The sequence below is a fragment of the Dermacentor variabilis genome, chromosome 5, assembly GCF_050947875.1.
Source record: "Dermacentor variabilis isolate Ectoservices chromosome 5, ASM5094787v1, whole genome shotgun sequence".
NCBI lineage: Eukaryota > Metazoa > Arthropoda > Arachnida > Ixodida > Ixodidae > Dermacentor > Dermacentor variabilis.
In genome coordinates, this window is record NC_134572.1 from 15,274,131 (window position 1) to 15,289,061 (window position 14,931).

General features: G+C 44.6%; 1 protein-coding gene across 1 annotated transcript in view; it reads right to left on the bottom strand.

The window, feature by feature from the left end:
* LOC142582286 (ATP-binding cassette sub-family G member 1-like) overlaps positions 1-14,931 on the bottom strand; it is a 64,014-nt gene that overhangs the window by 24,803 nt on the left and 24,280 nt on the right. Inside the window, exons 2-4 of the mRNA XM_075691794.1 lie at positions 5,366-5,488; positions 4,429-4,546; positions 626-812 (exon numbers count right to left, since the gene is read on the bottom strand). Of these exons, the coding sequence (XP_075547909.1) occupies positions 626-812; positions 4,429-4,546; positions 5,366-5,488 (428 nt within the window). The remainder of the gene's footprint in view (positions 1-625; positions 813-4,428; positions 4,547-5,365; positions 5,489-14,931) is intronic.

Below are 14,931 nucleotides of genomic sequence, written 5' to 3' on the forward strand. Positions count from 1 at the left end.
CTCAAATGGCGCGCAGTCCCAACCGAAACACCCCACAGAGGAAGACGGCATGGATTTTCTGAAGCCTTAACTTCCCCGAGCTCTGCTGGTCTCTTGTGTTTGCGATAGCAGAGCCACGCATTATTATTTATTTTGGCTCTTAGACATTAGGTTCGCTAAGCCACTCCTGCAATTTCTACATGTTTCATGCCTCCACGATTTTATTTAGGTACGCTTATGCCGCAGGGCAGGCTTCTCGAAAAAAAAAGCATGTTGAAGCTAGAAGTTGTAATTTAAGTATGATAGTCCATAGAATTTCACTTCATCTCTTCATAGAAGTCATAGAAGTTTGGTTCATAATTCTTCAGTGATAGAAGTTTGGTTTAGCGGCTGTATAAGAAGTTAATATCTGCGTTTTACACCAATGTTTACATGAAAATGAGAGTTAAACTGGAGCTAAATTTCGAACCTAACAAGGAAGGTTTACCTTGCGGCCAATTCTAATTTTTCTATGCAAGTGACTGTGAAGTGCAGAAATGCCCTCCCCCATTTCTAAGTAGCCTGATATTGTGACTTCTGTAACCCGCTTTCTTAAGTGTGTCTGCAAGTATGACAACTACGGAAGCCTTCCATATCCCCGGCTCACCTTCTTAGCTTTGTCTTTTGGTGCCATGTTGGGCATGCGCAGTTCAACGCTCATGAAGATAGCCTCGTAAACGGTGAGGGCAGGTAGCAGTCGATCCTCCTGCATGACGTAGCAGCTCTGCTTGTTGAACAGCGCCTGGTCACGCACGTAGCCGTTGATCTGAACCTCGCCCTTGTAGCCCTTGTCGCTGTGGAAAGAAAAATCAGAGAAATGAACTTTGTCTGGCGACAGTAACAAGCCTGGCAAGTGGGTTCTAAGACTTTACATGCTTCTATAGCACAAATGGGCACAGAAGACAGAAATTAACTAACCTATTCATCGCCGCTCTCTCGCTACGTCTGTGTCTGTCTGCTATAGGCCCACGTATTGTCTCGGAGGACCCGTTTTGGTATGAAGGCTATAAAAAGGAAGCGAATGTCTTACTCTAGAAAGCAGATCTAGATGCTGCAAGTCAATGTATGGAAAGAGGCCGGTACATTATAAAGAGTATGTACGCGAGATCGCGAAATTATCTTTGCAAAAGAAATATGTTGCTTCGTGAGAATGATATTAATGCGCCCAACACAACTAGCACTAGCCGCATTGAAGTCTCCGGCTCTTTTGTCTCGCCTCATTAGATGCTGCGGCATTCGAATGACCGGAGCAAGTGCCGCGCTTCAGGTTCAATTGTTGTACATGTTTGGCAGAGATTGATTGGTTGATTGAATGACTGATTCATTCATTCATTCATTCATTCATTCATTCATTCATTCATTCATTCATTCATTCATTCATTCATTGGGTTTAACGTCCCAAAGCAACGTTGGGGCTATGAGAGACGCTGGAGTGGGGGATAGACTTACGCTGCAACTTGTGACAATTTAGACTACACATTTGGGCTCCCTTGTCCCCTTAATTGCCTAGAATGGCAAAAAAAACTTGCCTTAGAAACGACCTATGTAGTGAAATACAGCTAATACGAGCCCAGTGGGGTTGTTACATCTGCTCGCGCTGCGCTCGCATAGCTGAGCAGACTGTCGGTTATGTAACCATTAGGTCCTTGCGTGGCTTTTGCGGTGTCAGCGCGGACCAGAGGCCCTATAACGTAAAATTATTCCAATGTGTTTCTATTCCAATCTCCTGACGTCAAATTTGCGTAACCACCAACGCAGACACCGGGCGGTCACCCGCAGGGTTGTCTGAACAGACCAATCAAACGCTCTCCTCGTTCATAGGAGGTCACTTTTGTTTGCTTGAAAAACGAATAACATTGCCTGCACTGAGCGGCTTGTCGTATCTAATTGGCTGACAAGAAGCGAGGAGAACGCTCATGTGGAGAGGGATTCGATGGGGCCGAGCCACAGCACTGAAAGTCGATAACCGGATGAAGAGGGTGGTGCCGGCGTCTACGATTGGTCGGCTTTGCCTTATTTAGCTTGCGGTGGCTGGTGGAAAATCGCGGCGGCATGCAACGGAAGCTCAGGAATGACGTTCAAACGGACCCTCCGCAAAGAAGAGTTGGCAGAATGAGGGGGTAAACGTGCCGAAAGTGCTAGAAAACGTTACACGGCCACGCAAGAAGTTTTATTATACGCAAATACACCCATGCTCTACGGCAGGTGCGAGTAGCCAGCGTCTGAGCGATCGGCGGCAGCCATCTTTTATTCCTTTCGGAACGGGGAAGCCTGCGGCTATTCCGTTGAAAATTCAGTTTTGTTCGGCACATTAATGCATCTTTATCGCGTACACGTCACTTTGACGCGGTGAGTTCTTGCGGTTTTGTGACGTCGCGTGACAGGCAGGTGCAGTGGGTGCAGCCCGAAAACATTTTACATAGCCGAGGGCTAATGGCGAAAATGGGTCGAATCAGAAATAACTGTTTTTCTTTTTTCTGTCAAATAATGCTTAATCAGTGTGTACACATCATATCAGATGGGGAGGTATCGCGGTTTTCGTGACGTCGCGTGACCGACATGTTAAGTGGTGGTGGTCGAAAAAAGTTTTTGACCAATCGTGAAGGGCTGATATCAGAATTGGAATAGAAAAGTTTGAAATAGTTTTACGTTATAGCGCCCCTGTTTACTGTTTCCTGAAAAGTTAAAGTGTGTATAAGGCCCGGTATGAACGCGATCCATAATGCATAATCTGTATCACATGCGATGTTAGCATTCCTGGACGGATATAAACTATAAGCACACGCTTATGTTTATGGCTGCTCTGTTTACATGTAGGATGCGCATCATGGCTAATGTTACAGCGTTAGCTACGGTCTCCATTTCTCGTAAAATGGTAAAATATAAAAGCGAACGCTTGCGTTAACCGTGTTCTTTTTTCCCGTGACACACAGATATTCTTTAACACGGTTATCTCGACGAAGAAACAAACTACGTTGGCCCCGTCTTCAATCGAAAAGCACCAGTTGGTTTTTAAATGCGAACGTGCACACAATATCGTCGTGGGCGCTGCACACGCCGTCACGTACGTCTACCGGCCGGACTTGAGTGGGCGGAGATACGTGAGCGCGCCGAGGTCACGCCGCTTGCGCAACGTAATGAAGACGCGCAAAACGCCGCACCAAGCGGAAAAGAGTCCATGACTACACGACGTAGGGACAATAGCGGGCGGGACAAGAGTTGGCGGAAGTGGTGGACTTCCTAGTCTCAGATCGCGGCCACGCGAGTTTTCTCTCGGGGCGCAACGAAAGCGAATCTGCTAAACGTTCCTTGAGACAATCGCTCGTGTTGTCTACAACGCATTGTGTATGTTTTCAATGCGGTGTGCACTGCGTTGTCTGCTAATAAATCCCGCACGTACAGTGTGTCCCGAGATGCAGTGCCCATTAAAGTTATGAGTCCCTTCTGGCGAAATATATTGCACAAAAATATTTTGAACTTTTCCACGCGTCTTGGATTTACATACATGAGTATAGTCCCTGCTTATTTCAGGAGGAAATCACCTGGAGCGCATATATGGGAACACTTCAGATTTTCGCTCTGAGCTTTAATGCGGTTCCGCACCATTCTTGTGCAATGAGGCCTCTGGAAGTAAAGTTAAGTCAAGGCGTCTGAACTAAGTTATAGATGGAGGGCTTCCAGAAACGGTCACTGCTTGCCGCGTACCAGTGACTGTATAGTGACGCCCATCCCGACGCCATTTAAATCGAAGCAGCTCTCTTTGCCTGTTCTCCCTACTTTGCGTAGACGGTTGTCTGGCCGAGGAAACTGTACCGATAGCGGACACGGTGCGATCAAAGATGGTGAACTGGTAGGCCGATCCCGATACCGGCGCACGATATGTGTCATGTCGGGGTTTTAACTTGGTTTGTAACGCGGGCCGATCCTGGATACAGCGCTAAGTCTCACCCAAGCCACACAGCCTCGTAGCATTAACCAACATAGCTAGCCTATATAAGTGTCCTCAGCAGCGTATCTGAGCACGTTTAAGGATTCACTTAATTTATTTTGACAAGCACCCCATCCGATGCTTTCTGCAACAATATAACTCTGGCTTCCCCCCCCCCCCAACCCCCTTTTTCACTTATGTCTCGTTTTCTCGCGATACCAGCCCGGCTCTCGTTAAAAGTTGTATCTCCGGTCTCCGTAAAAGCTGTGTGCCGTTTATGAAGGAGGTGAGATCTACTTGTCTGGTTCGGGCCATCGCTATAGCGCAGTGTTCGTTCGTGCACGTAATGTCCTCGTCAGACTGCGTAACTGGTGCAGTTATGGTTTATTATCAACATGACAGTAAGGATGATTACGTACAAATGCACCTGCCCAACTTGAATTGTATCTGTGAACGAGAATTGGGAGAGAGGGTCCACTCACTAGAATCCCGTGAGCAAATTGAGCAACGTCGTCTTGCCCGCGCCGGAGGGACCCATGATGGCAGTCAGCGTACCGGACCGTGCTTCACCGCTCATGTTGTTGACTAAGTACTTGCGGGCTGAGAGACGAATACAAATTAAGAATTCACGAGGCAGTGAGGAACGTTTCGTATGCTTCATTTTGATAAAGAAATATTACCCGAATCACATTGTTCATTTATGCAAGGACGCGACGCAAGAAGTTAACAGCCTAAAACTTCGCAATTAAGCAGTAAGATAGATTACAGGAAACAAATGTGACTCTGAAAATTAACTCCTCACTACCAGAAATTCCAGGCAACCAATGAAGCCAAGCACTGTCGTGCTTAGGTGCCACGTCGTGCACGGCATCAGAAGTTGCGTGTTCGGTCAGCAGTCGAGGCGTGCCGTTTTCGCTTCCGTCTCTTTTTTTTTAGTCACCTTCAGTCTAATCTAAAACTAAGCGTTAATGTCACTTCTCAGTTATTTCTTTTTTCCCTGGAGTGCTCTGCACTTTCCTCGAGTTGAACTACTATCCACTTCTTCAGTACTTATGTATTTGCAAGAAAATCCTATCAGTACTTGTGGTTCAGTCTTCATGCTGCCAGATTTTAAGGTACTTTATTATATTAAGAAGAGAAGAAAGGAGATGGAGCTGGGTATAGAATTTTCACGAACAATAATTTGCTGGTACACTATATAAGATAGAAACAAGCAAGAGTGACACATGACCTTTCGCTGCCTGAAGAGTCCATCACAACGGGTTCAATGGGGGAACGCCGCTCACGAGGCTTACAGCGCCTGCTCGCTTTATAAAAGTCAAAAAAGCTAGTCTGATACAGTTGCGGAGACAGCGCGTCATCCAAAACAGATTTGGTCACAAAATTTTCATCTGTGACCGCGTTGTGCAGTGCGTATACCTTTGCCTTTCTTGACCTTGTATAAGAGGTTCCTCCAGGTCAGGTCGATGCTCTCGAAGTTCCTAAACCCGTTGTGGCGGCCGTTGCCGTTCGCGTCGGCCTTGGTCTTGAAGTCCACCGCCGCTGCGCACCATTAAGAACAACGCGTTGAGCGTTGCTGCACCAAGACTTCTTCGCATTCAGCGAGCAAGTTCGTACACAACAAACTCTTACACTGGCTCGCAGTAGTGAGGGTCGCTTTTGGCAAAGTTTCTTAACGCCTAATTGGTGATTGTAAGGAGGTAATGACGACTACAAGTTAAGCAGGCTACTTCTTTTTTACGTGGGATATATCCTTTAACAACCACGACAACGATGACGGCGGCAATAACCATATCGCAAGATTAACTAGCTTTGACACCCGCCTCGTAGCTTTCATTATATCTCATGTTGGTTCCTGTACGTCATATTGTTCTGTCTACCACAGTTTTCCTTTCGGTGCATTGTGTTTCGTCCTAGTTTCAAAGTGCACCAGTACAAAGGCTTCATAACTGCTCCTGGGCACAATATAAGAAGGTATATTAATATTATTGCTGTCTAATAATATTACTATGTTATTAGACAGGCCTGATGATAACTCTGTATACTTGTTATGGCAATACAATTATTATTATTATTATTATTATTATTATTATTATTATTATTATTATTATTATTATTATTATTATTATTATTATTATTATTATTATTCGAGGAAAGGTGATGTGCAGTCGGCTGCTTATATCGAGTCCAGCGCACGTTGGCTTGTAAGACTGGACCACTAATGAGCCATTTTATCTCATTGGATATAAAAGGAATAGTTACAAAATAAAAAAACATACCAACAAGGCTACAAAAACATATTTTATGCTGTATCTAAGAACAAAAGAGTGTTGAGTTTGTAAGCGGCATATATTGTTAATTATAGGTGTGCATAATGTATCAGTTGATAGAGTTTGTAGTGACTATTTTAATTTGCATTTCCTTTCTAGTTCAGTTGCATTCATTACGAGACTATTGGACATGTTGCGAACATAAGAAGAGCGCTTTCTTTTTTTACCATACTCAGGTCTAAATTTAGAAATACAAAAGGCACCATTGCTAGGAATAACATTGTTCACCGGTTATTTTCTTTTATATTTAAAAACTGATATATTGTCCCAGTAAGCAGTGAGAGCAACTCTTTACACGAGTAACGGCCGCAATAATCCCGGCCACGGCGGCTGCATTTCTGTGGGGGTGAAAAGCGAAAGGGCACGTGTAATTAGATTTAAGTGCACGTTAAGGAACCCCCGGTAGTCCGGAGTCCCCCATAACGGCGTGCCTCATGATGAAATCGTAGTTTTGGCATGTAAAACTCCATAATTTATATTAAATTTAATATTGAGCAACGGCCGCAATTAACCGCACACAGAAGCTATAAAGGAAGTTACCTGAATATGCATAAATAATATAGGCGGTACATCGCAGAATAATTTTCATTATAGCATCAACCCTTTGTAACCATGCTTGAGACACATTAAAAGCAAAACTACCATACATTGTGATTCTGCGGGCAAGTGCCTGAGCAACCACATAGTGCAGAGATAAAGATACGTATTCAACTTGTACAGAGGCATGCTGCACTGTGCATACTACACAGGCATACTACGCTGAAGACATGAGAAAAATTGGTTAAGTCGAAAAAGAAGACTAAAGCGTCAAGTTAACAACTCCGTAACTCCACACCAAAACAAAATGCAGCGGTTGTGTAAAGTGCACCGAGTAAATTGTCTAAATTAGACAAATGTGACTTGCTAGTTCAGGGGCTACGTGCAATAGTTACATTGTTTACCTGAACTCTAAAAAAGTCATATTCGCAAATTAGTGGTATACTTCAGAGCTATGCGCAATGTATCAATATTGCTCACCTTCTATCTCCTAAGTGATGCAGTTCATGTCACATCAGTTTTCGTTGTAGTGCTTCCAAGTTGTAAAGCTTACTTATGAAGCATCTGCTCACATCAGTCAGTAGATGTTAACGTTTGGTTACACGTGCAAAAAATGCTTCAAAAATTGTTCAAAGGATGCCAATCGACACAATTTCTTCGCACCACGGCATTTTTGTCTCTTCATATTACATTCAAGTGTTATGAAAAAGCGGGCGACGAAAGTTGTCGATGTTTTTAATGCAACGAAATACATAAATTAAAACTATTTCCATCTTACTATATATGTTAGAGATGGAGATGAGAACTTCTTTTTCTCTGGGGAGAGAATTCCGGCCGCCAGCGAGAAGAATCTACTATGGGAAATGTCCATTCAATATATCCCCTTAGATCACCACCGTCCGAAGCCCCTCATAACTGTTATCGTGTGAAGGAATGACATAACGATTGGGGCAGAAATGTGGCTTCCGCATTGCAAGTATTCGTGTCGTAAAACACGCGCAACGAAAAACATTTGCGCCACCGGCACGCCTTTGGAGGAGGACGCTCATATAACACCGGCCGTTTCCGGTCAAAAAAGCCGGTTTCGCCAAGCCGTCACAGCCGTGCGCATGCACATCCTCTGTTCGTTCGTCGCAATGCGCATTGTTCAATTCCCCGGAAGAAGCTACCTAAAGCAGTAAATAACTCAAACAATCATAATACTCGCTTAGGACAGCGAACGAGATGTAAAGGCGACAGCTGAGGGGAACACATATATCTTTTAATAAGTGCATTTACACAACCACTTAAACATGCGTTAACGTAATTTATGATGTCTAGGCAGTATGTTACGATGTCTAGAGGCTTCTCACTCTAACAAGTACTTCATTCCCTCTAACAAGTACTTCACGCTCATTAATCATCGCTCGAGAAATCTGGCCACACAAACACGAACACGCATGCACGCACGCACGCACGCACACGCACACACACACACACACACACACACACACACCATACGCGCACGCACGCAAAGGCGCTTGTCTTGTCAGTTTTGTGCACAAGGGTGGTTATCAGAGCTTGCCACTCCAGGCTGCAGTGCTTGTCTTCCTTCACAAAGCACGCGCAGAGTGACGCGTCTAACCGCTTGCTGCATGTGCGTCGAACTACGTAAAACGCACCTACTATTACGTCGCTTCAACGGTGGTCTGGCATTAGTGCAACTTGTGGGGTTCAATGCAATGTGTCGCAAAAGCGGACAGTTCGCGTTAGTCAGTCTTTACGCTAGTTTGTGTGTCGTTTCTTCTTCACTGTTTCCAAATTCTCACTTTAAATTAGTGCACTATTCTTCGACTGCCCCCCTCCCTCCAACTAACCACCCTAACCCCTTCAGCTTCTTGGCCGTTCCCTCGCAGTGAATGAGCCGAATCATTTGAGGCACAAGCAAGCAAGCAAGCAAGCAAAAAAAAAGTGCCGTCTTCATTGTGGGACAATGCCGCTGTTGCACTAAACGAGCTCTGAGCCGAAGGAAGCGCTAAAGTCTGATGTCCTACCGTGGCTCTGCAGCTGAAAAGCTTTTATCATCTGGTGAGAAAGTATTTAACAAAATATAAAGGGCAGAAACCGTCGAAAATGATCGTCAATGTCAGCAATATATTTCTTCAGGCCTGCTGCGTATCCCGATGACACCCGTGAAAAACGAAACCTTATGGGCCCACCAGCAGAGAGACGAAGTGGCAACCTTACTGCGATCTACAACGCCGAACAGTACCAGGACGTGGTATTTCTTGTAATCACATCAAATTCAGTCGAAAATTTGTAGCAACCCCAACTACCCTTATAGTAACTTGGTTGGAACTTCGTTGTAATAGCTATCCGTCAAGTGGCAGCCCTATAGACTAGGCGGCGTCTGTTGCTGATGTTGCATCATCATCATCATCAGCAGCAGCAGCAGCAGCAGCAGCATCATCATCATCTTTTATTTCCACTGCAGGACGTCTCCCTGCGATCTCCTACGCCGACCGATTCCAGCTAGCGCCTACGAATTTCTTAATTTCATCACCCCATCTAGTCTTTTGCCGTCCTCGACTGCGCTTCCCTTCTCTTGGCACCTATTCTGTAACACAAATGGTCCACCGGTTATCTAACATACGCATTACGTGACCTGCCCAGCTCCATTTCTTTTCCGACCCGACCTGACCTGACCTTTCCTAACCTGCCCAGCTCCATTTCATGTCAATTAGAATATCATATCTCCCTCTTTGATCTCTGATCCACATCGCTCTATTCCTGTTTCTTAACGCTACGCCTAACGTTCTTCGTTCCATCGCTCTTTGCGCGATCCTTAACTTGTTTTCGAGCATTGCTATTTGTTGGGCGTGTTGATAAACTGACTTGGAAAGCATATTTAGTGCCAGCGAACAAGGACAGAAGGGAGACGACACCACAATGTATGGGTTAAATAGGTGGGTCTTTCCTGAAAATCAAGTTGTTGAAGTTAGCGCATTGTGGTGTCGTCTCCCTTGTGTCCGTGTTCGCTGCCTTTAAATATGCTTTCCAAGTCGTTTTGGAGCTTCTTTGTCCGTCTCCAAGTTTCTGCCCCATATGTGCACCGGTAGAATGCATTGATTGTACGCCTTTTTTTTTTTAATATAATGGTAAGCTTCCAGTCAGGATCTGACAATGTCTGCCGAATGCGCTCCTAACCATTCTTATTCTTCTGTAAATTTACTTCTCATGATCAGGGTCTCCCGTGAGTAATTGACTTAGGTAAACGTACTCCTTCACAGACTTTAGAGGCTGACTGGCGATACTGAACTCTCGTCCCCTTGCCCGTCTAGTGATTATTATCTTTGTCTTTTGCATATTAATCTTCAACCCCACGCTTATACTCTCTCTGTTAAGGTCCTCAATCATTTGTTGTAACTCGTCTCCAGTGTTGCTGAACAGGACAACGTCATCTGCAAATCGAAGGTACCTGAGACATTTGCCATCGATGCTTACTCCTAAGCTTTCCCTGTTTAATAGCTTGAATACTTGTACCAAACACGCAGTGAATAGCATTGGAGAGATTGTGTCTCCTTGTCTGAACCCTTTCTTTATAAGTATCTTCCTACTTTTTGTGGAGAAATAAGGTAGCTGTGGAATCTCCGTAGATACTTTCCAAGATATTTACGCAAGCGTCCTGTACTCCTTGATTATTTAATGCCTCTATAACTGCTGGTATCTCTACTAAATCAAATGCCTTTCGTAATCTATGAAAGCCATGTAGAGAGGCTGATTGTACTCTGCGGATTTCTTGTTTACCTGATTGATGACATGCACGTGATCCATTGTAGAGTATCCTTTCCTGAAACCTGCCTGTTCGCTTGGTTTACTATAGAGTCTAGTGTTGCCTTTATTCTATTGGAGATTATCTCGGTGAATAGTTAATATAATACTGGAAGTAAGCTAATCGGCCTATAATTTTTCAATTCTTTAACGTCTCCCTTTTTGGGGAATAGTATAATGTTGGCATTCTTCCAGTTCTCTGGGACCCTTGAAGTCGATAGACAGTTCGTATAAAGGGTCGCTAGTTTTTCAAGCAATAATTTCTCCTCCATCTTTGATTAAATCTACTGGTAGCCCATCTTTCCTGCCGCTTTTCCCCGTTTCATGTCTTAAGGTCCTTTTAACTTCATCGCTGGATATAGAAGGAGCTTTTGTAACCTGTTCATTACTACTTCGAATGGAGGTATCGTGGCTGCTTTGGGTACTGTACAGGTCAGTATAGAATACTTCCGTTGCTTTTACTATATCTTCGAGATTGCTGACGGTATTACCCTGCTTATCTTTCAGTGCCTACATCTTGGTTTGTCCGATGTCAAGTTTCCTCTTCACTGATTTCAGGCTGCGTCCATTATTTACTGCTTCCTTAGTCTTTCAAACGTTATAATTTCGGATATCCCTAATTTCCTCCTTGTTGATTAGTTTTCACAGTTCTTGAGTTGGACTCTTTCATTCTTTGTCGTTTCTTTATTAGGTCCTTTGTTACTTGAGAGAGCCTCCCACTTCAATTGGTGCTTCTGGAGCCAGGCTAGTTACGGTTTCATTCATTGCCTTTATGTAATCTTCATCACTTTGTTCTAAGGATGCATATGTGTTTGCGAGTGCCAACTTGAAATGGTCTGCTTTTACCCTTACTGCGTCAAGGTTAGCCTGTTTCTTCCTGACCAATTTTACTCTTTCTCTCTTCAAATTCAGGTGAATCCTAGCCCTAACTAACCTATGATCACTGCACTTTACCCTATCTAATACTTCTACATCCTGCACTATGCTGGGATTGGCAGAAAATACGAAATCCATTTCATTTCATGTTTCACCATTAGGGCGTTTCCAGGTCCACTTTTTGTACCAACGCTTCCTGAAGAAGGTGTTCATTATTCGCAGCTTATCCCTTTCCCAAAATTCTAACATCATCTCTCCTCGAGTGTTCCTAGAATCCACGCTGTAGCTGCCAATTGCTTTTTCACGAGCCTGCTTTTTCCTCACTTTTGCATTGAAGTCGCCCATGACTACAGTAAACGTAGTTTGCAATTTTCGTATAACTAATTCAACATCTTCATAAAACTGTTCTATTTCTTCATTATCGTGACTGGAAGTTGGAGCGTAGGTTTGTACTACTTTTATTCTATACCTCCTATTCAGCTTTATTACGACTACTGCAACCCTCTGATTAATGCTTTAGAATTCGTCAATGGTTCCCGCTATTTTCTTATGGATTAGGAATCCTACTCCGAACTGCTTCTTATCTGGTAGTCCTCTATAGCAGAGGATGTGGCTATTTGTCAGCACTGTATAAGCCCCACCAGTTCTTCTAGCCTCACTAAGGCCAATGATATTCCAAACAATGCCTGATAGTTCCTCAAAGAGTCCTGCTGGGCTAGCTTCACTCGAGAGGGTTCGGGTGTTAAACGTTGCAAGGGTCAGTTTCCATTGGCGGCCTGTCCGGGTCCAGATATTCTTAGCACACTCTGCTGCGCTGCGTTACAAATCTGACCGCCGGTTTGTTCAGGCGTTCCGCAGCTGCTGGGGACTGAGGGCCATTGGGTAATGTTGCATTATGAGATGTTCCATTATGGCTTTTATATATTTAAGGCCTTATACGCCTTGTGTCGTATATTCATTACGGGGACTTGGCCAAGAATGTGCGCATGCCACTGCCACATATGCAGTGCCGAAGTTGTCTGTTCGGGCACATACCCAGTGACACGTAGGCCTGCACTGGCCAAGGATGTCTACCAGGCCAGAGTGCAGCCAGCAGCAAGTTCCGGCACACACATCCAGTGGCCCGCGTTGCCTGGTCGGCAAGACAACAGCCAGCACGCACCTAGTGGCCCATAAACTCTCCATAAACTCTCCTCCGTAAACGGACAGAAATATACAAACCGAATTGTGGGCGAAAAAGCCAAATAAAGCCAGATATATTTATTTTAGGAGATGAAATTACGGCATTGATGTACCTTGTCAGAAATACCATTTAATACTCTTTATGCGTCTAAAGTTTTGAAAAAAGAATATTTAGGTTGCATCAAAGGGGCCAAACTTTAAGATTGGCAGGCTCAGGCAAATGCTTTTTCTTTTCTTGCCCTTTGCCAATTATTCTTTTGAATTTTATTGGTGTTCCCTTGAGGCGGGCGGTGACAGTCAGCTAGTCTTGCTTGATTTGATCAGCTTTTACTACATCTATCGGTGTCTAACGCTTTGCCTATCTCTGCTTGATCCGTTCTTTCCACCTTAAAGCTTATGTCTCTAGGTTGTACAGTTACCACCAATACTCTAAGCGACTCTTGGTTACTCCATCTGCTGGCCGGCAAGTGCTTCCATCCGCCTTGAATCTCAGCACTTCTGGAACGCAGATGCATCTCATGTCTCTTGCCAAATCAGCTAATTGAAGCGCCCCCTAATGTGAGCTTTAGCGAAAAGTTAACAAATTGTCGGAAAATATTACATTTACTACCGCATGTTATAGATATGAGATAATACTTAACTTACTTATTAATTAAGTAAAAGTAAAAAATTGTGCAACTTAGCAGATTTTGGTTTCACCAAGTTCAGTGTACGCCACAGATTAGGCTATAACTTTTGAACGTCACAAGGTAGAGGTCCGGCTCTTTCTGCAAAAGGTAGATGAGTGTGTGAGGTTGGATAAAAAAATTATGCAGGTCCCACGCACTATGACAATCGACTGTAAGCAAAGGTTTCCGTGCTGGTTGCTTTGATTGACGACAATTAGCGGTGATGTTGATGGCGAAAGCTTACTTTCTTCAACGTTTAGTCTAACACAAGAGTGGTGAGTTGATGTTAAACATTACTTTGCATGCACCACTGCTGTTTGTCTGCGTAATACGTAGAACACACAGGGAAAGGTGTTTGCTTGAGGCATTGTTGTGCGACATACTTTATAACCTCTGTGAGGGTCGAGCATTGTCATCGCCTCTCAGGGCAGATCTCACCGTGGCAGAAGTATTACACTTGAATTGGATTACGGGGCTGTACGTGCCAAGGAAGGAAGGAAGGAAAAAGTGGAGAAGGAAAGGCAGGGAGGTTAACCAGTTTAGCTCAACCGGTTTGCTACCCTACACATGGGAGCGGGCCAAGACCATAATTGGATTATGAGGCACGCCATAGTGGCGGACTTCGGAATAATTTTGACAGCCTAATGTTCTTTAACGTTCTTTGGTGCACATGCGTTTTCTATTTCGCCCCCGTCTAAATGCGGCTGCTGCGGTTGGGATCAAATCCGCGACTTCTAGCAATGCCATAGCTACAAAGCTACCGTGGCGGGCACAGAAATGTTGATTTGACCGTCGACCGCTTCCGTAGTGTCGCTTGGACCCTGGGGTGTGCTTTAATTAACGCGTCTCTGCTTCTGCACGCCCTGCGTATTTTGACCACTTATCATATTTGCATGGTGTTTATTTTCAGAAATAGCAGCAACGTACTCTACCGTACCTTGAGCTTAAGCTCATCCAGTTTCCCCGCAACCGCTGTCGTAGTAGCAGTGTAATAGGGTTTCCTTGCCTTCTCACGTCATCTCCCCCCTCCCCCCTTGTATAAGAACTGCCTCTTCCTCTCCCTCCTCTCTGCAGTTTTATGTCCCCTCTGGACTCGCACGTTAGTAGAAAGGGAAGCGCTGCAGTTTCTGCAATGCTTCTGATGGGAGACGCGGATAAACTCTCTAATAGAGTTTTAGTTTCGGGGACGCAAGCGGCTTGCGTGCGCAAGAACTAGTGGCGATGGTACTACGCATGCGCGGACCCCTACGTCTGGATCTGCGCATGTGCAGTACTGTCGCCCCTAGTTCTTGCGCACGCAAGCCGCTTGCTTCGCCTAAACTAAATCTCTCTAATAATGTTCAGCAAGTTGGTCGCATGCGCGGCGTGCGACTCGACGCCGCATGCGACGGGTTCTGTTGAGAACCTGTTGAGCCCGGCTGCCGATGCGAATGGTTGCACGACGGATGGCACTCAATATCGCCACCATGTGTCTCGGGCTTAACAAAACGTCGATTTAAAAAGAAAACATGAATTTTTTTGAAGAAAATTGGTATTTCAAGACTGTCCATACCATAAAATGGAACATGACAACTTTTAGATG